Source organism: Ambystoma mexicanum, chromosome 11 (assembly GCF_040938575.1).
Source record: "Ambystoma mexicanum isolate Mex_15411 chromosome 11, UKY_AmexF1_1, whole genome shotgun sequence".
Lineage (NCBI taxonomy): Eukaryota > Metazoa > Chordata > Amphibia > Caudata > Ambystomatidae > Ambystoma > Ambystoma mexicanum.
The window spans coordinates 19,501,547-19,526,425 of NC_090934.1; the positions used below are offsets into that span (position 1 = coordinate 19,501,547).

The following is a 24,879-nucleotide window of genomic DNA, read 5'->3' on the forward strand; positions in this document are numbered from 1 at the left end:
CAATGCCCCGTAGTCTGAGCTCTGCCCTTCGAGGGCAAGCAGAGGTCAAAGCAATGCCCCAGGGTCAAAGCGGTGACCTCTGGGGTCCAACAGAGATTATAACTGATGTGCTCTCTGAAGGGCAGGAGTTGCGGCCCCGGGGTTAAGCAGAGATAAGAACAATACCCTGGGGTAAGAGCTATGCCCTCTCTGGGCTAGCAGAGGACAAGGCTGTGGTCAGATCTAGGTCACCTGATGGCTAGCAGAGCGATTAGAGCATTGCCCTATGCTCTGAGCTGTGTCAGCTGGCAGCCAGCCGAGGTCAGAGCAATACCTTGGGGATGGGGGCGGAGGTCTCTATCTGTGCCCGCTAGGGGGCAGTAGAGGCCAGAGCAGCAATGCATGGGACAGTCCAGAACTGTGATCTTGGGCCAACAGAAGTCAGAGCAATGCATGGATATGGTGGGAGTGGGTCAGGGCTGTGCTCCTTTTGACCACAAGAGTACAGATCTTTGCACCTTGAGCGCTAGTAGAGGTCAAGGCAATACCCCGGGGTTAGAGACTCCCTGAGTCAGAGCTCAAGCATTTCCTATGGAGTCTAGCAAGGATCAGACCAGTGCGCTAGTGCGACTGAAAGGGGAGGGACTGTGCCCTCTTGCGGCCAACACATATCCAATCATTGCTCTGGACCTAAAGGAGGCCATCCATGATCAGAGAAGTGCCCTGTAGGAACATGGGAACCAGAGCTGTGAATACGGTACCCGCCCCCTTGACATCCATTCAGGTTCCCATGAACCTTACCCTGCGGCCTGGCACTTTCCCCAAGTCTTACCGTCAACTTGCAGTACTGAGTCTCCAGCTTGCCGAGCGTCTCAGAGTAGCTGGAACGGAAATTCAGAGACATTTTACCCTGCAAAAAAAGGGATTCATGTTAAATTGAGTCTGGGAGGTGAAGCCTTCAGCCTATGGCCTCTGCACCCCACACTGAGCGTATGGGAAGCTGCCACATTTGGGATAGACCCCCAAGAGATAGAATGCGCCCCCATAACTCAGGGGAGAATCAGTGGTGAACTCATAGGTGCAGTCTCAGAGCTCTGGACATCATAGCGGCTTCAAAAACAGCCTCACTGCAGACCCAGGGCTCTGGGAAGGAGGGCAGCCTTTATGGGCGAAGCAAGCAAGACTCCCCCAACCTTGAGGCTGAACTCTTATCGGCAGGATAGATACTGGGGGGAGTGGAACACACTCACTTGTGAATGAGACACTTAGGAGAGAGAAGAAACCCCCTCCAAGAAGATGGGGGCCAAGTACTCAGCCCACAGGCTCTGCCGCATTCCAATAGTCCGAAAGTAAAGGCCCGTCAGTTGGGTGCGTGAGGAGAGGTCATCTCAAGTGTTGCCGTGGAGGACCTTTACCACTCAAGGCAGGATCCGTTGCCTTCCATCAAAGCCAGTCGTGGCCCAGGACCATACAGCCTGGCTCCCACCTTTCCCATCATGCTGTGTTTTCTGTCAGGACACAGTGATTGTCCATCCCACCCATACCTTGTCCTGAGTGGGGGGGGGGGGCATGGGAGTGCTCAAGTAACGTATTTGGTGCAAATGTGTAACTCTATGTCTCCTATGCCTTGCAGAGCACCGGCCATGAGGTTTAATTATTACAGATCATCATTGGAAGCCACAGAAACCAGATTTATTTTACCCGAGATCCACTAGATCACAGGAAGTGAGGTCGACGCAGATCTATCCTGCTCTATCCTTTGTAGGAACTGATTGGCAAACACTTGACAAGGACTGGGCATCCAACTGCAGCAAGGATGGCATTCATCTTGGAGCCCTCAAAATAAGAGCGCAATCTAGTACCGTCCAGCCAGTCGGCCTCGGTTTGAATCCGGCCCCATATGATGGGACATCCCGGGAGTCTTCCTGGAATCCGTCAGGGCACACAGCACATTTGATCCTACAGCATTTATCCTAAACAGCCAAAGGTCACCCCATAAAGTGGCTTCAGAATAACAGCCAAGCAAGTGACCTTGCCAGTGCCGGGCCAAACCTGGAACCTACTTGGATGGGAACGTTCAGGAACCCAGTATTTCTTCCACCCTTTTTATGTTTCCATCAAATTTGATCTGGCTAATACCCGACAGGAGGTGGGCACACTCCTAAACAGTCCCAACGTTTAGACAGGACACAATCCACACTTTCAGAGAGAACAGGCAATCCTGCAATGCTGGACCCCCTGCAGTGAGTTTAAGGCCGGAACTACAGGGCTCACCACAAAAATCCCCATCTGTTCCTACAACCTCCCATTACATGAACATTCGAGCTCTGCTCTTGGCCCCGCCCAGAAATTGACTGTAGGCAAAACCTTGTAATGCGATTGGTGAAACCTGACCACTGTCAAGAATATTTGTGTGAAAACCTTTTCAACTCAATTTTCATCACCAATTGTTGGTATTTTAAAGCTGATAGGACAGTTTGCACTCTGTGTAGCTTAACTTGTTGCTTTTGTATGTGAAAGGGTATATATTATGAGTGATTTAAGTCTGTGTTAGGTACTGGGTTGGGAAATTATAAGAGTTATCTTGTATTAGGGACCCAACTCTTAAAATAGGCCTGTACTACACAAGTCAGGAGAGTGGCCGAGCAGCCAGGCTTATCTTTGGAGGGAGTTATGTGAGCTGTAGAGCAGTCAAAGAAATGAGTGCATACATAGACCCAAGACCATAAATACATACTCACTTAGCTATATTAAAATATATTTATTCATGTATGCACAAGGCACAATCAATTCTAAAAAAAATCAACTAACAATAACAGAATTTAGAAATGGAATTAAGTTATACATGGAACAATAATGCGGTGAGTAACCTTCGGTTATACTTTTCATTTCCAGCGCACAGAGTGACATCAGTTATGGTCAGTAAGAGCACTTATAAGTACCACCTTTGCAAAACTGAGGATGGAGGGAAATAAAGGTTATGCAGTACATAGTCTAGCAAGCAGAGGGTGCTGGGTGCCACAAAGAAAAAAGCAGATGCCTGTAATCACAAATGGATGTTAGCACACTCCATACAACAGTAAGAATAAATCTCCCAGCCAGAGTAAAAGAATGACTGAGTGATAAAAACTTCCACTCACTCAGGAGTTAAACAAATCAAGAAAGTCCACCAGAGTCCAGCAAAAGTGCTGGGGGTCTCTTAGGGTAAAGGGAATTAGCACAGAAACTGGACATTCTCCCTAACAGTCTGGGCGTGGTGTTCTTACTGAAATAACATCACAGTGTGTTACTTTGTAGCTCACTTGAGCCTAAACTCCTGCGTGGAGCCTTTACATTGGATTTGGACTCGTTACCAAAAGTGAGCCACGGAAGTAGAAAAAGTCTTGAATCATTGGAGAACCATCTGTCCTCCCTAGAACTACGGCCTGTGGCCTTCACATATTTCTATACAGACACTCACCTCATACAAGCGGGCCTCCTTCAGACTTGCTGCAAGGTCCTCCACACTGTTGTGGATCAGGCGCTGCGTTTCCAGCTGTGACTCCACACTGGGCAAGTCACTGCCCCACTCGGCTCTCTCCAGCTTCATCTGCAAAGGTGAGTCAGAAAGTGAGAAGACACCGGGGTCTATGTGCACTGTACCCCTTCCCGGCCACAACAAAGAATGTGGAGTCTACTTTGGTCACTGTTGCAGTCTGCCTTCCCTACCCTCATCTACAAACTGAAATGAGACATTCAGAGACACTAGAAGCAGTAACTACTGACCTAGGAGACCAGCTGCAGGGGGTCAAACACCCATGTCTAAATATGAAAGTCTGATATCTTCCAAATTCGTTTTGCAATTATATATTTTTTCCTTTGTTTCTCGAATTCTGCTCAGTTCTCTTCCCCCTCTCAGCGCGACTCTTGCTCTCTTTGACCTTTTATCATGTTTTACTGTCACCATTGTGTTTTCCGCCCCATAACACCTTCTCCAACTTAGTGTTCTGCATTTTCGTTCCCTGTTCAACTTTTGTTTTATTTAGTATTCCTTCTTTCAAATGGCGTGAGGGGATACACCTGAAACAACAATGATTTTCTAAACATTTATTTTTACAAACTTATTTTGTAACAAATTGTTCAATGTTATTTTCAAATGTTTGGCCAGATACCAACAAAGCGAACACCTCACTTCCAAAGCAGGTAGGGTACTGGGCATTCTCCAGGGAAAGCTATCCACTTTCATGCAGAGTCTAGGTTATCAGGCCTTCTCCAAGGAAGGATATCCACATTCATGCAGAGTCTAGGGTACTGGGCATTCTCGGGGGAAGGGTCTCCACTTTCATGCAGAGTCTAGGGTACCGGGCATTCTCCAAGGAAGGATATCCACTTTCATGCAGAGCCTAGGGTACTGGGCTTCTCAAAGGAAAGATATCCACTTTCTTGCAGAGTAGTCTAGGGTACCAGGCATTCTCCAAGGAAAGCTATCTACTTTTCATGCAGAGTCTAGTGTACTAGGCATTCTCCAGGGAAGGTTATCCCCTTTCAAGCAGAGTCTAGGGTACTGGGCATTCTCCAGCCAGGTAAAGCTATCCACTTTCATGCAGAGTCTAAGGTTCCTGGCATTCTTCCAGGAAAGCTATCTACTTTTCATGCAGAGACTAGGGTGCCAGGCATTGTCCAAGGAAAGTTATCCACTTTCATGCAGAGACTAGGGTGCCAGGCATTGTCCAGGGAAAGTTATCCACTATCATGCAGAGTCTAGGGTACTAGGGATTCTCCAGGTAAAGCTATCTACTTTCCTGCAGCGTCTAGGGTATCAGGCATTCTCCAAGGAAAGTTATCCACTTTCATGCAGAGACTAGGGTACTGGGCTTCTCCAAGGAAAGTTATCCACTTTCATACAGAGTCTAGGGTACTGGGCTTCTCCAAGGAAAGTTATCCACTTTCATACAGAGTCTAGGGTACTGGGCTTCTCCAAGGAAAGTTATCCACTTTCATGCAGAGTCTAGGGTACTACAGATTCTCCAGGTAAAGCAATCCACTTTCCTGCAGAGTCTAGAGTACCAGGCATCCTCCAAGAAAAGCTATCCACTTTCATGCAGGGTCTAGGGTACCGGGCATTCTCCAGACAAGGTTATCCACTTTTCATGCAGAGTCTAGTGTTCTTGGCATTTTTCAGGGAAAGCTATCCACTTTCATGCAGAGTCTAGGGTACCGGGCATTCTTCCGGGAAAGCTATCCACTTTTCATGCAGAGTCTAGGGTACCAGGCATTCTCCAAGGAAAGCTATCCACTTTCATGCAGAGTCTAGGGTTCCTGGCATTCTTCAGGGAAAGCTATCAACTTTCATGCAGAGTCCTGGGTACCGGGCATTCTCCAGGGAAAGTTATCTACTTTCATGCAGAGTCTAGGGTACCAGGAATTCTTCAAGGAAAGCAATCCATGTTCATGCAAAGTCTAGGGTACTGGGCATTCTCCAGGTAAAGCTATCCACTTTTCATGCAGAGTCTAGGGTACCAGGTATTCTCCAGGAAAAGCTATCCACTTTTCATGCAGAGTCTAGGGTACCAGGCATTCTCCAAGGAAAGCTATCCACTTTCATGCAGAGTCTAGGGTTCCTGGCATTCTTCAGGGAAAGCTATCAACTTTCATGCAGAGTCCTGGGTACCGGGCATTTTCCAGGGAAAGTTATCTACTTTCATGCAGAGTCTAGGGTACCAGGCATTCTTCAAGCAAAGCAATCCATGTTCATGCAAAGTCTAGGGTACTGGGCATTCTCCAGGTAAAGCTATCCACTTTTCATGCAGAGTCTAGGGTACCAGGTATTCTCCAGGTAAAGCTATCCACTTTTCATGCAGAGTCTAGGGTATCAGGCATTCTCCAGGTAAAGCTATCCACTTTCATGCAGAGTCTAGGGTTCCTGGCATTCTCCAAGGAAAGCTATCCTCTTTCATGCAGAGTCGAGGGTACCAGGCATTCTTCAAGGAAAGCTATCCACTTTCATGCAGAGTCTAGGATACCAGGCATTCTTCAAGGAAAGCTATCCACTTTCATGCAGAGTCTAGGTTACTGGGCATTCTCCAGGTAAAGCTATCCACTTTTCATGCAGAATCTAGGGTTCCTGGCATTCTCCGGGGAAAGCTATCCACTTTCATACAGAGTATAGGGTTCCTGGCATTCTCTAGGGAAAGCTACCCACTTTAATGCAGAGTCTAGGTTACTGGGCATTCTCCAGGTAAAGCTATCCACTTTTCATGCAGAGTCTAGGGTTCCTGGCATTCTCCGGGGAAAGCTATCCACTTTCATACAGAGTATAGGGTTCCTGGCATTCTCCAGGGAAAGCTACCCACTTTAATACAGGGTCTAGGGTACCAGGCATTCTCCAGGGAACGCTATCAATTTTCATGCAAAGTCTAGAGTACACCAGAATTTGTTTTTGTTTTTATAACGCGCCTAATACCACACCTGAGTAAGGTTTCTAAGAGCGGATCGGGAAGTCGAACCTCTGTTGCTCTGCGTGGTCTTGCTTCCAAGACCAGCACGTTGTCCTTGTGCTATTCTCCACTGTCATGCAGAGTCTAGGGTACCAGGCATGCTCTGGGAAAAGCTATCCACTTTCATGCAATCACAGCGCCCCCAGGCAAGACAAATATGTATGGGAGCAGGTAATCTTGTCATATGAATGGGTTTGCAGCAGATGCAACACGTGGTGACAGGAGGAGAGTAGGGTCGAGGGAAGGAAGTAGCATGGGGAAAAATGAGGGGTTGAAAAATAAATGGGTGCCACGGAGGTATCCTCCATGGGGGAAAAACAGGTTACAGGGATTTCCCTTGCAATAGACCATCATTCATACAGTTTATTAAGTGTTCTCCAGAATTAAGGGATAAAAGGTGGTGCACGAGATCACACGACGAGCAGGACAGGCAGCACAACGAGACAGCTATCCAAGCACGGCAGTTCAAGAGGAGAAGAAAGACGGCGGTAAGCGAAGGGGCAACACAGAGACAAGCGACCTTGCTCTTTCCGACCCAGACCTGCAAAGCCTACACACAAGGAATCATAAGACCGTGAACAATAGCCAGCGTGTGTTGCAGCAGATGTCAACGGTACACAGAGCACGCCTACACTGATAATCAGAACAGGGAGAGATGCTTGCTACCGTAGTACCGGCCTCGACTCCAGAGACAAGAAAAGCCAAGTGGCTCATCACAGCCGGTGAGTCAAGGGGAGAGTCAATAAGAAACCGAACTGTGTTGAACTAAAGTAGCAAATGGCAAATTAAGGTAAGTTCAAATAACTTAACATTAAGGGAAAACCAGCTGCAGAGGGGTCTGGCACCACGTGAGTGCTTACTCCAAAGACTCTGGTTGATCTCCCTTTTGTAAAAACTACTGATACCAGAAGGCCTTGGGAGAGCAGCAAGGAAAAAGGTCAAAGTGGTCATACAGAGGTCTAGCAAAATCCTTTGTTTTGTCGAAAGTCTTTGACCGACAAACCATTGGAAAGCTAAGGGAGATGAATCCCAAAGATTTGTGAATGCAAAAGGAACATTGTGTTGACAGGAGTGAACCCGACAGAGGGAAGTCCACAGTAAATTGTTTAAACAGACATTCAAACTTGTGAATACAACAGTTGAGATTGTTTGGAAAAAAACGTAATGAACCCGACGGAGGGAGGCTAACATTCGAGAGGGGTCTGAGTCTGGAAGAGGGGGATTCCAAAAGGCACTGTTCTGCTAAGAGAGATTTATCACACCCAATTAGAAGCGAACAGCATCTGCAGATGAATTAGGAGATGGGTTTATTAACCTACGAAAAACCGTATTTTGTACCGTCTCCACATGCCTGCATGGGGTAGCACCCCATACTTCTGCCCATTAAAGAGTAGCCAAATTAATCCTGGCCTGCATTACCTATAAACATTTGTCCAGATGGTAGAAATGCATGAGTATGCCAAAGGCGACTTGGGTTTGGGTAGAAATTGTGCTTTCTCCACAACCCACTGTAGGTGAAGAGCAAGCCTCACAACCTGTCGAGGTTCACCAACTAAAGGTGTGCTTCATTTTATTCCCAAACACCAGAATCTTAAATTTTACATGGTTTAGTGTCAGCTCGTGGTTTTTAAAATACATATTGGCATAGTCCAAACTCGGCTGTAAGCCTTTGGGAGTTAGATCCAGCAGCAATGTTTCGTCTGGATACAGTAGTGCACTTACCTGAACCCTGTTTAGAGAGGGTGGAATAAGAGATGTTTGACTGGCCGTAGGATTAAAATCACGTAGAAATAGTGAAAATAAAAGGAGGGGCAAGGGGGCAACCTTGTGCAACCCTTTGTTACTGCTGAATTCACCCAAATACCCATACTGCTCATCACACCCGAAGGGTATCCTAGAGTCTTTGTATGAAACCTTAATTGCAGCCAAAAGAGCAAGCGGCATCCCAATAGATTTTAATTTCTTCCACATGAGTACACGGTTAATGGAATCAAATGCTTTGGACAGGTCAAGAAATGCTGAAAATATCCACAGCTTCTGTCTTTTAACATACTTCATGACAATTGCATGTAGGATGGTCTATTGTTGAATAGCCTTTTCGAAAACCTGCCTATTTGGGACCACATCATTCTCAGAGGCCCAAGCAGATGGGCCGCGTGAATCTTATATGACGTGTCAACCAGTGCTATGGGGCGATAGCAATGTGGGTCAGAAATAGCCCCTTTTTTAATAGGGGGACAATCAAACTCCTTTGCCAGGCAATAGGAGGTGCATTCAGGGTGGCTAGGGAATTATAAACCTGGACCAGTACTAGGGCCCACCAGTTGCTGACCTCCCCATATATTTCAGGTCTGAGGGGATCTGGGCCTGGGATTTCCCTTTTTTTTTAGAATCCTTAATTGACTTTTAATTTCAGTTAGTGAGAGACCCAAAGAATGATCCAGTTCTACCTTGGATTGTAGATACGGAGGGGTACAAGTCCCCACTTCAGGGTCCCACAAGATCTCTTCAAAATGGGATGCCCAGCGTTCTGGGTTATTTGCACCTGCAAACGCCTTCGAAACTAGACCCCAGAATATTTTTGGCTGATTATCTTTCACTGACTTGTCCAGTAAATCCCACGGGCCTCAACAAACAGATTTTTGTTTCTCGTGAGCAATTTCTTGTATGACTTCTTCAGGTGGAAGAGGTGGCCTGACGTGGACTTCTGGGTACGAGAGGCTACATGGATTGCCACTTCAACTGCCTGCATTCGCTGTCCAACCAGGGGGCATCTGCCCTCACTGGCCCAGTAACCTCACAGATGCTTGTAACCTCACAGAAATACAGCTTCAAGGTTGTAAGTGCTTACCTTTTGATGCATTTGAGCATCAGGTGCTCACCTAACAGGAGTTCTTTCTATTTTTCTTTAGTTAGTAAGTGCTTCCATGTTAGGTGAGCAATTGTTGCAATAGAGATCTCGCCATCTGCTAGCAGTTTAAGAACCTCTGTTCTCAAGATCTTTTTCATGGGACAGACCCGCTTTAGAGACCCCTCCATATTTGGGAGCTCTCCTGCATCCACGTCAGACAGCCAGTATAAGATCATGGGGTTGTGATCGCTTTCCTGGCAAAGGCAGACTCAAAATTCTGCGACTTTCTTAAATTAAAAGCAATTCACAAGCCCACAGTCAGTGATTGAGGTCCAATTCCTGGCTAAAAATGTTGGAGCTGGAGGAGAGTCACCTTTGGTCCTGCCATTTAGTTTGGTAAAAAGATATTTAGTCATGAACAGATCTATTAGTCTTCCCATAGCAGGGCATTTACCGCCTATGGCTCTCCTTGGAATTCCACAACATTCATCCAGCCACAACTTGTCTTGAGGAGTCGCAGGGTTTGGACCTAGTTTAGCATTGAAATCTCCCAAAATTAATACGTTTTCCAGTTTAGAGTGCTGCAAAAGGGTAAAGAAAATTCTTCATTGAGAGTAGAAATCTGCGTATACTTCGTGAGTATATACACGTTAATTACGCGGTTATAATGGGTTCCCCCCTTGTGGTTTTTTGCCCGGATAGAGACTGCTAATAAGATAGGGTTAGCAGAGGCCTGGGGCACTAGAGAGGAATAACACAGCTTTTTTACCAGAGTTACAAGCCCAGACCTCAATCTGCCCTTTTTAGATAGCGTGGGATCGACAGCATGTATTGCACAATTTGGTAAACACTCAGCTAGAAAAGAAGTGTCCGCCAACCAGGTTTCCTGAAAATAAGCCACGTCAGCCGTACTCACCCCATCCACCCAATCTGTATCGGCCACTTTGCTTCCAAGACTAGCCATATTCCAGCCTATTATTTTGATGTGGTGGCCACAAAAACCATCTTGAATGGTGCCACGGTGCCCATCGTTAAACGCGCATCGGCGGAAGCATGTCATACATTGGTACACCATTTCACGTGCTTGCTTCGACAGCGAGGGCTTAACGGAAGGACCAGTTGCAGGTGGAATATGGGTGGGTACACTGGGAACATAATTTCTTCCAGTTAAGGCTGCCGTAGTAATCGCTACATCAACAGACTTCACACAGGCACAATACCACAGCAGTGCGTTGTTGAGTTCCGCCCAGTGGTCGTAGAGTGTGCAGATGGAAAACATGGAATCTACGTGTACATGTATGCCTCTGAGCAGGAGAGAATTCTGACAATTCAAAGTTTACTGATTTGCAAAACTAAACGAATGCTACATCCCCCACACACCATAGAATCAGATAAAATACAACAGGGATGTAAATATCCTGAAAGTGAGATCATCGACCCCCAGGACTCTTGACAAGGCAGCAAGAAGAAGTTTAAACGAATTCTTGTTGCTGCGAGTTCTCTCCTTAAAAGTACTAAGTTCTGGTTCCATCAGCCTGCAAGCTGATCGGCAGCTGGCGGATCGGGCTGAACGCTCGGTTCCTAGCTGGAGCAGATAGTCCCAAGTCTGCTTGGACATAACTACAGTGTCAGCTCGCCAACTGGGCGTAAGCAAAGTCCTGGATTGAGCAGATGGCAGACCCACAAAACCAATGCTAGCGTTAGAGACATTTAGAGGGTTTAATCGCCCAGTTGCAAATGGCCTTGCTGCACAGGCAGCAGGCGATATACAAGACACTCTTGAAGATGGCACAACTGGCAATAAAGGGTATGAGAGAGTTGGTTGCTCTTGGCTACATTTGACTAAAGCATCTGTTTGGCATGCGTTTTCCACCAGAAGGTGGGGCCTCTGTGCCTCGATGTGGAGGGGCTTATCTGCCAGGGGACCCAAATTCTGATAGCCCGCATAAGATAACAGAGGGTTCCTATTCGACCTGAGATTGCGTTCGAAGTAATTGGAGCGTGGGTCCAATTACTTCGAACGCTCCACAAGAGCCTTGGGAACAGGAACGGCAGAGAAGCTGGTGGAGGCTGTGGGCAGCTAGAGAAGCGGACCCTCCAAGCATGTCAAGCCGCGCTGTTAGCACATCACAGCCGCTTTCGACACCTCACAGTCTCAAAGTCAACCATATCTGCCCTGAAGGCTCCCCCTGCACATCCCACCGCCCCTCCAAAATAGGTCCAACAGAGCAGGAGGACTAGCCATCCTCCACAAGCAACACCTCTCAGTCACATCCACTGAGAATCTACCCATAACTCTGAATGCAAATCACTACTTGTAAAGATCTGCCTCCTCCCCTGCATCACCCACAGCTTCCTACTCATCTATAGGCCTCCCGGCTAGAACGGGAGCTTCGCAGACTCCCTCAGTGACTCCCTATCAGCCAGGACCCAAATCCAGGATTTATCCTTCTCTATTTAAGGAGACTTCAACATCTGGTTTGACGTCCCCACCAACCCAATAACATGTTCTCTCACTGACAAGTTGGAAGCTCTCAACTTGACACCGCTGATTTCCCTCCCGACTCACACCGCGGGGCACACCCTCAACACCCTTTTCAGCATATCAGACCTGACCACCACCATCCCTCCTCACTATATTCTTCTCCCTCACGCCTCCTTCCCCCACCTGCCCCGCCATCTCCCCCTCAACACCTCCCACCACCGCCCCATTCTCGAATAAAGTCGTCATAAACCCTGATATGGCAAACTCCCAGTTCTCCCATTGCATGAAGGATACTGCTTCATCGACCTTTTCGGTCTTTGGCTCTCCAGCGCCCTGATCCCCATCATCCCGACTAGAGGCATCTCTCATAGATCAGGCCCCTCTCATAATTCAGGCCACAACCCAAAGTGGTACACACCCTCCCTCAAAAGCCTTAAAAGCCTAAAGCATCACCTAGAGCGAATTTGGAGGACAAATCCCACACCTCAAAACAAAACCGCCTTTAGACTGAATAGGGCCTACCTGACCAAAATCAGACAAGCCCCAAAAAACTTCTATGGAAACCTTATCACTAACTCCAATAACCTGAGCAGGGAACTCAACAACATCATTGCTGAATTGCTAAACTCCTCTCTCCCTGCCCCTCTGCATTTCTTAAAAACATCCTAACTACGTGTGCTGACAACATTGCTCAGTCCATTATTAACAATTCTCTCTTGACTGTCTTCAAAAGCTCTTATGTCAAGCCCCTTCTCAAAAAACCCTCTTTTGACACCCCTCCTTCCTTCCATCTACCGCCCTATCTCTAACAGCCGCTTCATTACCAAACTCTGAGGCAGAGCTGCTTACAAGCAACTCTGCCTATTCACAGAAGCTTACGGCTCCTCGACCCAGCCTAATTGGGCGTCAGACCCCTTTGAGGAACCAAATCCGCTCGTGTCCATCTGGGACGATCTAAAAAGAACGATTGCCTCGGAAGGACGCACTCCACTCATCCTCCTTGATTAATATGCTGCTTTTGACACCATTGACCACACAATTATCATGGACGGGCTCTACACATTAGGCATCAGAGACTCTTCTCTAAAGCAGATCTCAGCTGTCTTCTCTAATCAATCACAAATTAGGCTCCTTTCACCCTCGCCCTCTCCCAATAGGAGTCCCTCAGGGAGCCTCACTAACACCCCTTCTATTTAATCTCTACCTCAGCCCACTGCCGCCACCCGTCCTCTCTCATAACCTTTCATGCTATAACTACGCAAATGGCACCCAGATAATTTTCAAGATCCCTAAAATTACAACACCCCCCCAACTCTTCCCCTCCTCCTGCCTCACTGTAATTGATCACTGGATGACAGCTAACCACCTTCTCCTCCACCTTGGCAAAGCGGAAATACTACTATGCAGCGAAATGGGCCTCATCCCACAACTGATACCCAGGCCACACGCACTACTAGCCCCACCTGCCGCCTCCACGTCTATAAAAAATCTTGAATGCTCAATGGACTTGAAGCAATCACTCTCCCAAAGATGAACTCTGTGTCCGGCACTTGCGAATTCTACTTAAGCATCCTAAGGCAAATCCGCCCTTATCGCTCCTACCCTTATAGACTCTCTGCAACACTCACCATCATCCTCTCCCATCCAGACTATGCCAACTCCCTCTATGTAGGCTTCCCAGCACATCAGCTCAGGAAACTCCAAAGAATCCAAAACTCTGCAGCCAGACTACTCGGGCCCTCTCAACCCGGAGAACATATCACCACCCCCGCCCTCTCAGTACTACAATGGGTCGCTATCAGCAGATCGGCCACCTTTTAAGCCATGTGCGTCACATACCGCTTCCTCCATGATACTGGACCAGAATTCCTACAGGACAAGATTACTCGTTACCAATCTGCCCAAAAACTTCGATCAGGGTCGGCACTCCTCATAATGCCCCTCATAACTCCACCATAAAGGGAGGATCCACCTTTTCTATCCAAGCACCCTCCATCTGGAACTCCCTTTCACTATTGTGACGAATCAACTTCAGGGGTACCAGTGGTCCAGGGGTGAATATCGGTTTCTAAACCATCAATCAGCCCCACACCTCTAATACACCAGAAAGGATCAGAATAGATTAGAATAACGAGCAAATCATAAACCTACTTGTCCAATTTTGGTAACGTGGACGGAAGGCAGGCTTATCTCCACAAGGTTGTGGTTTCTTGGTTAGATGCAACACAGCGAAAATACAATTATTAACCAATAATACCTCCTTGTCAGCCTTCTAACTCCATCCCACCACAGTGCTTAAAATCAGATATTCTAAAAAAAAAAAAAAAAACTCGTGCTTCCTTCCCTCTGTAAGGGCACATGCATAAACAGATTATTAGAAATTGACATTTCTTTTCAATAACCCACTAGTTTTTCCTTGTAACTAGTTGTAACTTTGTCCATGTTCTTCCAGCATCTTCCACGCAGCACAATCCCTCGCGTAAAAAGCACAAACTCACCTGCATTTCCTCCACCCAGGCCAGCAACTCGTAGATGAATCGCAGGCTTCCCTCGTCCTCAGAGGAAGAGATGGCCAGCAGTTCAGTGCGGCTCATTGGTCGACGAAAACTTGAGCTGGAGGCAGGGTGTGTAGCCTGGGAGCCAGGATCCATCCTAGTAGTGCCCGTAGAGCACTGCTGCAGGAGATCAGACGACGTAAAGTGCCCTTTCCTGTACAGGTTCGAGCACTCCAACCTCAGAGTGATCAGCTCATCTTGCAATCGTGTTATCCTGTGAGGGAATCAGTGGAGAAATTCAGCTACTTCGTCACCACATGATGCTTAAAACTGCCAATAACCACCACTTATCCGTTGTCAGCATTCCATCGATACATATAACCCACACCACCCTTGTGAAGACCCTCCTGAGACATAGCACGTTCTACTTACTACTTGCACCTCTAAAGGGCCATCCCTCTGGGGGCCTTCTCCCTCCAGCTTCTCTACAGAAGCAATGGAGACTACACTTCTATATAGTTGTGTACCCTCTACCTCGCACCCCTGCAGATTTTATTCTGAGGATGGGGTCGCTTCTCTACCTACCTCACAACACTTCGGCATAGCAATTCTGGAGGGCTGGGCTCCCACAGCCTCGCAAACATCACAGCTGAAGAGAACAAATGGGGATGTTTTCTGTGAGAATCCTGAAGGTGTCTCCCTGGCTAGTCCCCGGGGATTTGTCATCCAGGTGGCCAGGACACGGCCATCGGTATTGAATCCAGTTCCTGGGGGTGGACCGGTTAGGGAGAATCACCTGGATGTGGGGGTCCTCAGGGAGTGGAAGCGGGACATTGATGGGTGAGACGCGGTATCCCCCTTCTTATAACACCTTTACCCCAGCCTACCACATAGGATACTTAAACACTCTACCCCCCTTTTCTGACACAAACTCTTTCGCATACCACGAAGAATGACGGACTAACACCAGAGCCGTTTACCTGACATGTCCCAACACAAGGGTCAGGCAATGTCAGGCAATTGACCAGGGATAAGAGGTGGAGCACCAGAGCACAATACGAGCAAGGCAGATCGCACAACGAGACAGCTATCCAGATCCTATAGTTCAAGAGGAGGAGGAGAAAGGCTGCGAGAACCGAAAGGGTGACAAGGAGAGAATCGACCTTGCCCTTTCCGACCCAGTCCCGCAAACCCTCCATGGAAGGAATCGTGAGACCGCGAACAATAGCCAGAGGCTGTTGCAGCAGATGTCAATGGAGAATGCCTATGCTGATAAGCAGGACAGAGAAAGACGCCTGATACCGTGGTACCATCCTTGACTCCAGTTATGAGGTAAGCCAAGCGGTTCATCACAGCCAGTGGGTCGAGGGGAGAACCGATAAGAAACCGAACTGTGTTGAATGAAAGTCACAAAGTGGCACAATGAGGAGAGTTCAAAGAACTGTAAACTGTTAAGGGAAAACCATCTGCAGAGGGGTCCGGCACCAAGTGGGTGCTCACTCGAGATTGACTGGTTGATCCCGCGTTGAATTAAACTAGTGATACCAGAAGGCCCTAGGAGAGCCGCTAGGAAAAGGTCAAAGTGGTCATACAGAGGTCTAGCAAAATCCCTGTACAGTCGAAAGTCTTTAACCGACAAATCATTGAGAGCGCAAGGGAAGTGAATCCTGCATCATAAGAAAGTAAAAGGAATTGGTAAGTGGAAAGAGGGAACCAGACGGAGGGATGCCAATGAAAAGGGGTGAAGCCAAAAGTCCCAATAAACAGTGTGTTGACAAAAGTGAACCCGATAGATGGATGTCCACCTTCACTGCACTTAGAACATCCCTAGAGATTTGCTCTCTCTGCACTTACCCCAGTCTCCACCAACCTGGTGCACTTGGACCTCCCCCACCCTGTGACCCTCTATGCACTTGCATGACCCAAATGCAACGTGCCTGATGATCGTCTGCCTGTTCTCCCTCGTCTTCCACTTAATTGTACTAGTAAAACTGCAAAATCACTGTTAGGCCTTTTTGCTGTGTCTCAATTGTTAATTGTATTTATGCACTGACTTTGCCTGTACAGACTATTATCGTCTCAGAATTTCAAGGGCTCTGAGCGACTGTTTTTCCCCTTGTTCCCACCCTCCTTGAGCACTTTGAAACACTTTTATGTGTATAGACGTTATAGAAATAAACAATACATACATAAATACAGTGAATTGTTTAAAAAGACGTTCCGATTGGTGAATGCCATAAGAGAAATTGATTTGGAAAGACATAGTGAACCCGACGGAGGGAGGCTGATATTCGAGAAGGGTCTGAACCCAGAAGAGGGGGACCCAGGGATGAAAAAGTGCACCCAACGTACAAGTGGAAAGGAACTTTTGTTTGTTATTTTTGAACCCATCAGGTCCTTGGAGGCTAGAGACTTTTTTTAGAAAAGAGACTTAACCACTGAAGATCTCGATAGCTGAGAGCGGAACTGTTGTCTCGTGCTGGGAAAGCTCAAGTGTGTGTTGTACTCAGGAGTCCCGCCTTGTCCTGTGCTCAAAACATGAGGAAGGGAGACCTCCGGCTACCACATCCTCATTTGGGAATACTTCCTTCTTTCTTGTGAATCTTATCCCAAACACTGTTGTATTAGTTGTAAGGATTGGAAATAGTTTTTTTTTAATATAGGCCTTTTTATTGGATTTACGTGATCCGACCGCAGCCGATTTTGCCGCGGTTGGAAAGCTTGCATGAGAAAGGGGCGAACTACCAAATGTTTGCACCTTTCTCATGCGAACACAGGTACATACTACGGGGGCTGCAGGAGTTTCCCCCGCAACCACCGCTCACTATACTCGAAGCATAGTGAGCGGGGTGTTGCGGGGGACACCCTTGCAGCCCCAGTTTATTATTTTGTGGGTGTGTTGCGGGGTGTCCCCCGCAACACCCCGCTCACTACACCACACAGTTTTTTGTTGTTTTAACCTACCTGCAATGCTACAACCAAAGGTTCGAACCTTTGGTGTTGGAACCTTTGGTGGTAGCATTTTTAGAACTTCTGGTCCTTGCAGACCTTTATTGTTGGTAATAAGGTACAATCCCTTTTTATTTGACAAGACGCCACTAGGATTGCCTTATTATTATTTGATGGTCGTAGCTTGCTCGCATCTTAGATTTACATTTAGATTATGCGTTTTCCACCCTGCATATACAGTTTAATAAACACCCTTGAACTGTGATCACTTGTGTCTGTCTTTAATGTTGCCACCATGAGTTCCTTACACTTCCCTTCACTCACTTCCTCAGAACCCTCAAAGATCTACCTTGGGGCTGTGCACCTCCATTCTCCATGTTCCATCCTTTAGCCTTGCAGAGACTTGTCAGGTGTGGTGAGGCTTCCTCTCCTGTCCCCCATTACCTCTGCAAACACTCCTGGGGTTGCTCCCCTGCACCTACCACCCAGCACGGACACCTATTTGGGTCCGTCTTCCTCCATCTACCCCAGAATCATAGTACAGGAACACTCCACTGAGCATTACTCCTGTACCCACTCCATCCCACACATACCTGAACACCAGCTCCTCCAACTGGAAGTACTTCTCGTCACGCAGGATCTGGAGGTCAGTCTGCAGAATGCGACACAGACCTTCGCACTCATACAGGTACATGACCACATCGGACTCGTGCTGTACTGGCAAACCAGACTCCAGGTGTGCAGCATCCTGCAAGTAAACAAGTAGACTAAAGGAACTTCTAGACGCCGAGGAGGGTTCTGAAGACAGATGCAGTGGGTATAAGGAGATGCAAGCTTTGAACACAGTGAAAGTGGGATCACAAAGGCCAAGAGCATGCTGGGTTTGAACACAATAACAGAGGGCATAGGGGAGCAACAGGAGTGAGGGGCAGGGTCTGACAAACTAAGGTCAAGCAGAAGCCCAACATGTGCTGCAAGCAGAAAGGGGGTTGGGAATTCAGTAAGGTGGTTGATACTTGGGCAACATAACTTGCATACAAAAGATGGAGGTTCAGTAAGAAAAGACCAGAGAGACTCAAAACGAGTGGACAGAGGGATAAAAAAAAGTCATAGCATGAAAGAATAAGTAAAAGGACGGAAACAAACATGGAAGCAGAATAGAAGGCCAGACAGACAGGACACAAACAGGCAAAAAGTTGACAGAACGCAAACAGAGAGACAGAAAAAGGAAGGGTAAAGAGGAAAGAATTGAAACAGACTTTCCCCAGAAGATCAGGGCAGAGACCCATAACTAAAGGCCAGGGTAGAGGCCCGAAACTAAAGGCCAGAGCAGAGGCCTGTAAATAAAGGCCAGAGCAGAGGCCTGTAAATAAAAGCCAGGGCAGAGGCCCGTAACTAAAAGCCAGGGCAGAGGCCCGTAACTAAGGGCCAGGGCAGAGGCCCGTAAATAAAAGCCAGGGCAGAGGCCCGTAACTAAGGGCCAGGGCAGAGGCCCGTAACTAAGGGCCAGGGCAGAGGCCCGTAACTAAGGGCCAGGGCAGAGGCCCGTAACTAAAGGCCAGGGCAGAGGCCCGTAAATAAAAGCCAGGGGAGAGGCCCGTAACTAAGGGCCAGTGCAGAGGCCCGAAACTAAAGGCCAGGGTAGAGGCCCAAAACTAAAGGCCAGGGTAGAGGCCCGTAAATAAAGGCCAGAGCAGAGGCCTGTAAATAAAGGCCAGGGCAGAGGCCCGTAACTAAAAGCCAGGGCAGAGGCCCGTAACTAAAGGCCAGGGCAGAGGCCCGTAAATAAAGGCCAGGGCAGAGGCCCGTAAATAAAGGCCAGGGCAGAGGCCCGTAACTAAAGGCCAGGGCAGAGGCCCGTAAATAAAGGCCAGGGCAGGGATCTGTAACTAAAGGCCAGGGGAGAGGCCCGTAACTAAAGGCCAGGGTAGAGGCCTGTAAATAAAGGCCAGGGCAGGGATCTGTAACTAAAGGCCAGGGCAGAGGCCCGTAACTAAAGGCCAGGGCAGAGGCCCGTAAATAAAGGCCAGGGCAGGGATCTGTAACTAAAGGCCAGGGCAGAGGCCCGTAACTAAAGGCCAGGGCAGAGGCCCGTAACTAAAGGCCAGGGCAGAGGCCCGTAAATAAAGGCCAGGGCAGGGATCTGTAACTAAAGGCCAGGGGAGAGGCCCGTAACTAAAGGCCAGGGTAGAGGCCTGTAAATAAAGGCCAGGGCAGGGATCTGTAACTAAAGGCCAGGGCAGAGGCCCGTAACTAAAGGCCAGGGCAGAGGCCCGTAAATAAAGGCCAGGGCAGGGATCTGTAACTAAAGGCCAGGGCAGAGGCCCGTAACTAAAGGCCAGGGCAGAGGCCCGTAACTAAAGGCCAGGGCAGAGGCCCGTAAATAAAGGCCAGGGCAGAGGCCCGTAAATAAAGGCCAGGGCAGGGATCTGTAACTAAAGGCCAGTGCAGAGGCCCGTAACTAAAGGCCAGGGTAGAGGCCCGAAACTAAAGGCCAGAGCAGAGGCCTGTAAATAAAGGACAGAGCAGAGGCCTGTAAATAAAAGCCAGGGCAGAGGCCCGTAACTAAAAGCCAGGGCAGAGACTAAAAGCCAGGGCAGAGGCCCGTAACTAAAAGCCAGGGCAGAGGCCCGTAACTAAGGGCCAGGGCAGAGGCCCGTAACTAAAGGCCAGGGCAGAGGCCCGTAAATAAAGGCCAGGGCAGAGGCCCGTAAATAAAGGCCAGGGCAGGGATCTATAACTAAAGGCCAGGGTACAGACCTGTAATTAAAGACCAGTGCAGAGGCCCGTAACTAAAGGCCAGAGCAGAGGCCTGTAAATAAAGGCCAGAGCAGAGGCCTGTAAATAAAGGCCAGAGCAGAGGCCTGTAAATAAAAGCCAGGGCAGAGGCCCGTAACTAAAAGCCAGGGCAGAGGCCCGTAACTAAGGGCCAGGGCAGAGGCCCGTAACTAAAGGCCAGGGCAGAGGCCCGTAACTAAGGGCCAGGGCAGAGGCCCGTAACTAAAGGCCAGGGCAGAGGCGCGTAACTAAGGGCCAGGGCAGAGGCCCGTAACTAAAGGCCAGGGCAGGGATCTGTAACTAAAGGCCAGGGTACAGACTTGTAATTAAAGGCCAGTGCAGAGGCCCGTAACTAAAGGCCAGGGTAGAGGCCCGAAACTAAAGGCCAGAGCAGAGGCCTGTAAATAAAGGCCAGAGCAGAGGCCTGTAAATAAAAGCCAGGGCAGAGGCCCGTAACTAAAAGCCAGGGCAGAGACTAAAAGCCAGGGCAGAGACTAAAAGCCAGGGCAGAGACTAAAAGCCAGGGCAGAGGCCCGTAACTAAAAGCCAGGGCAGAGGCCCGTAACTAAGGGCCAGGGCAGAGGCCCGTAACTAAAGGCCAGGGCAGAGGCCCGTAAATAAAGGCCAGGGCAGGGATCTGTAACTAAAGGCCAGGGTACAGACCTGTAATTAAAGGCCAGTGCAGAGGCCCGAAACTAAAGGCCAGGGTAGAGGCCCGAAACTAAAGGCCAGGGGAGAGGCCCGTAACTAAAAGCCGGGACAGAGGCCCGTAAATAAAGGCCAGGGCAGAGGCCTGTAACTAAAGGCCAGGGGAGAGGCCTGTAAATAAAAGCCAGGGCAGAGGCCCGTAACTAAAAGCCAGGGCAGAGGCCCGTAACTAAAGGCCAGGGCAGAGGTCCGTAACTAAGGGCCAGGGCAGAGGCCCGTAACTAAAGGCCAGGGCAGAGGCCCGTAAATAAAGGCCAGGGCAGAGGCCCGTACCTAAAGGCCAGGGGAGAGGCCTGTAAATAAAAGCCAGGGCAGAGGCCCGTAACTAAAAGCCAGGGCAGAGGCCCGTAACTAAAGGCCAGGGCAGAGGTCCGTAACTAAGGGCCAAGGCAGAGGCCCGTAACTAAAGGCCAGGGCAGAGGCCCGTAAATAAAGGCCAGGGCAGAGGCCCGTAAATAAAGGCCAGGGTACAGACCTGTAATTAAAGGCCAGTGCAGAGGCCCGTAACTAAAGGCCAGGGTAGAGGCCCGAAACTAAAGGCCAGAGCTGAGGCCCGAAACTAAAGGCCAGGGCAGAGGCCCGTAAATAAAGGCCAGGGTAGAGGCCCGAAACTAAAGGCCAGGGCAGAGGCCCGTAAATAAAGGCCAGGGCAGAGGCCCGTAACTAAAGGCCAGGGGAGAGGCCCGTAACTAAAGGCCAGGGGAGAGGCCTGTAAATAAAAGCCAGGGCAGAGGCCCGTAACTAAAAGCCAGGGCAGAGGCCCGTAACTAAAGGCCAGGGCAGAGGTCCGTAACTAAGGGCCAGGGCAGAGGCCCGTAACTAAAGGCCAGGGCAGAGGCCCGTAACTAAAGGCCAGGGCAGAGGCCCGTAAATAAAGGCCAGGGTACAGACCTGTAATTAAAGGCCAGTGCAGAGGCCCGTAACTAAAGGCCAGGGTAGAGGCCCGAAACTAAAGGCCAGAGCAGAGGCCCGAAACTAAAGGCCAGGGCAGAGGCCCGTAAATAAAGGCCAGGGTACAGACCTGTAATTAAAGGCCAGGGCAGAGGCCCGTAAATAAAGGCCAGGGTACAGACCTGTAACTAAAGGCCAGGGCAGAGGCCCGAAACTAAAGGCCAGGGTACAGACCTGTAACTAAAGGCCAGAGCAGAGGCCCGAAACTAAAGGCCAGGGCAGAGGCCCGTAAATAAAGGCCAGGGTACAGACCCGTAACTAAAGGCCAGGGCAGAGGCCCGTAAATAAAGGCCAGGGTACAGACCTGTAATTAAAGGCCAGTGCAGAGGCCCGTAACTAAAGGCCAGGGTAGAGGCCCGAAACTAAAGGCCAGAGCAGAGGCCCGAAACTAAAGGCCAGAGCAGAGGCCCGTAAATAAAGGCCAGAGCAGAGGCCTGTAAATAAAAGCCAGGGCAGAGGCCCGTAACTAAAAGCCAGGGCAGAGGCCCGAGACTAAAAGCCAGGGCAGAGGCCCGTAACTAAGGGCCAGGGCAGAGGCCCGTAACTAAGGGCCAGGGGAGAGGCCCGTAACTAAAGGCCAGGGCAGAGGCCCGTAACTAAAGGCCAGGGGAGAGGCCCGTAACTAAAGGCCAGGGGAGAGGCCCGTAACTAAAGGCCAGGGGAGAGGCCCGTAACTAAAGGCCAGGGGAGAGGCCCGTAACTAAAGGCCAGGGGAGAGGCCCGTAACTAAAGGCCAGGGGAGAGGCCCGTAACTAAAGGCCAGGGGAGAGGCCCGTAACTAAAGGCCAGGGGAGAGGCCCAAAACTAATTACCAAAAAGAAAAGGACCAGAAAGCTATGGCAAGAAAGCCCAGAATAAGAAGGGAATAGAGCACAGAAACAGGGAATGGAAGGACAGAAAAAGTACAGAGAAGAGCATACAGAGAGACAAGGAAGCAGGTGATAGATGGACAGAGGGTACATGGACAAGAAACAGAAAGAGTGCAGATGAAGATAGGAACCCATAGGCAAAAGGAATTGAAATACAAGAAAAGATGCAAAAGAGGAAGCTAAAGGAAAGTGGGCAGGGACATGTGGATGAGGCAAGGACTCACAGCCTGCATGGTGTTCCTGGCAAGGGTTAGTTTCTCCTCGCAGCTCAAAGCCCCATTCTGGATTTTGTTTGCAATCTGGAGCAGAAGTTCTAACCTGTGAAGGGAGAGAGGATGTTCAGCCCAGCACTAAAAGACAAGAGAGTACATATCAAGATTCACCCCAAATTTAGCAAACCTCTCCACTGCTGGACGCAGTGCCTTCTCCCGCTCCAGCATTTCCACGATCAGCATAGCCCACTCCTCCTCAACATCATTAGGGTGGCAGCCTGGAGGTAGCTGGAGGCGGCCAAACTCAATCCAAACCTACAGCAAGAAATGGAAAGAGCCCGTCATAGTCTTGCGCATCACTGTTGGAACTAAAACTCTAACCTATAACTAACAGTCTCCCTTGACTGTTTGACTTTTGTACAAAAGGGAGACATGTCAGACTGAGGGAGAACGGCAAGAACCCAGGCAAAGCAGGTAGTCTCAAATTGTACTGTATAGGCACCATACAAATGTTCAATAAATAAATAAAAACAGAGGTTGAACTAAGACATAGCAGGCAACTCACCTAATCATCATAATCAATTCTGAGGGATCATGGGAGTCATAGTCCAAAACATCTCAAGAGCAACAGGTTGCAGACCCATTAGGGCCAACTTAGAAGCCGAAATGCTGTGGTCATCATACACTAAGAGTAAGTCTCAATGTAACGGTGCAAGAGGTTCAAAGAAAACAGCAGCAAGTGAGAGAGATGCTCACTCACTACTCTTAAGTGTGCCTGTAGTCCTAAGTCCATGTTCCCTAAACTATTAAAATATGTTCTCTTACTCCTGATGCTCTGGGGTAGGGCGGTGGCAGGGTGATCAACTCGGCTCAGCCCTCTACCCCAACCCCCCCATTCACTGAATTTCCACCTCTTACTTCTGAATTCACTGTAACTGAATTCATCCCACCTACCCAAGCTTCCACTGTTCTCATACATCGACAGCAGGCTCTGTAAATGATTTCTTCTGCCCATGACCACCTCCTTCACCTTGCCACCAAAATCCCTGCAGTACACATGGGCAACTTTTATCTTCACAAAAGCTCTACTACTCTCCATCAGTCAATTCCCACAAATGCCTTCACAATATTCCCACTCACCCAAGGTAATACCATTGCCCTAGTCTTCCTCTCTCCCTACTTTTGACCCCGGCCCCAACAACCTCACTATCCTCCACTCCAGTGTTACCGTTCCCCCTCACATTCCTGCTTTCTCCAAGTGTACATTCAAAGCAAACTCCCTAGCTCCTTAACTAGCTGAAAGCAGGTCAAAAGATGGCAGGATGACATTTACCCAAATTTGCACTCTTCAGAAAATAACTTTCCGCAAACATTCTAGGACTGGAGTTTAAAATAGTAAATAAAACAAGACTCCGAAAATGTAGAGGAATGCTTTTTAGGGTGCAGGGGGGAAATAAAATAAATGTGCCTCACTGGTGCCATTTTCCATGCGACTTTCATATGGAACCCTCCCCTCTGGCCTCTTCTATTGATCTTTTCCTCTGTCAACCTTAAAATATCCTCACTGTCTCACCCTCCACCTACACGCACCAGCCTGTGGATTACCCCCAGATCTGCCTTCTCAACACAGAAATGCATTGACACCTTCGTAAGTGTCGCTAAAATCACACCCCTTTCTCTTCTCTACAAGAATGCCCTTCCCCTTCATCAAGGGCTGTGCTAAATAATCCTATTTTACCAATCTAATTGTCAACCTATGTTCTCATGCATGCAAGCTCACCTCCACTCTACAAGTCATGCAGACTCCTCCTTGCCCCAGAGTTTTCTCTTCACTCTCTGCTATCAACTTCCTACTGCTTCACTTCTAAAATCGAAAATTCCAGAGCAACCTTTCCACTATTCTATTGGTTGCCCCTTCTGCTTTCTTCGTCCCCATCCAAGTATCGTTACCTCCTCGTCCCTGTGCGCTGTTCCCTACACCTTCTCCTCTTGGACTTGCCTTCAACCTCATGACTGCCATCTCCTACCGTGAGATTGCATCTCTCATCTGCACACATCTCTCCTAGCCCTTACAATTCTCCCTCTTGGTCTCTTTCAATTCTGCTTCAAGGTGCCAACTGCTCCCT

At 48.8% G+C, this 24,879-nt stretch overlaps 1 protein-coding gene across 20 annotated transcripts in view; it reads right to left on the reverse strand.

Annotated features, from left to right (window-relative positions):
* MACF1 (microtubule actin crosslinking factor 1) overlaps window positions 1-24,879 on the reverse strand; it is a 1,825,008-nt gene that overhangs the window by 1,287,896 nt on the left and 512,233 nt on the right. For all 20 annotated transcript variants that reach the window (XM_069622429.1, XM_069622430.1, XM_069622431.1 and 17 more), the window contains 6 exons: window positions 22,941-23,068; window positions 22,766-22,859; window positions 17,829-17,983; window positions 14,290-14,560; window positions 3,440-3,568; window positions 812-889 (listed from right to left, as the gene is read on the reverse strand). In XM_069622429.1, coding sequence (XP_069478530.1) covers window positions 812-889; window positions 3,440-3,568; window positions 14,290-14,560; window positions 17,829-17,983; window positions 22,766-22,859; window positions 22,941-23,068 — 855 coding nt within the window. The remainder of the gene's footprint in view (window positions 1-811; window positions 890-3,439; window positions 3,569-14,289; window positions 14,561-17,828; window positions 17,984-22,765; window positions 22,860-22,940; window positions 23,069-24,879) is intronic.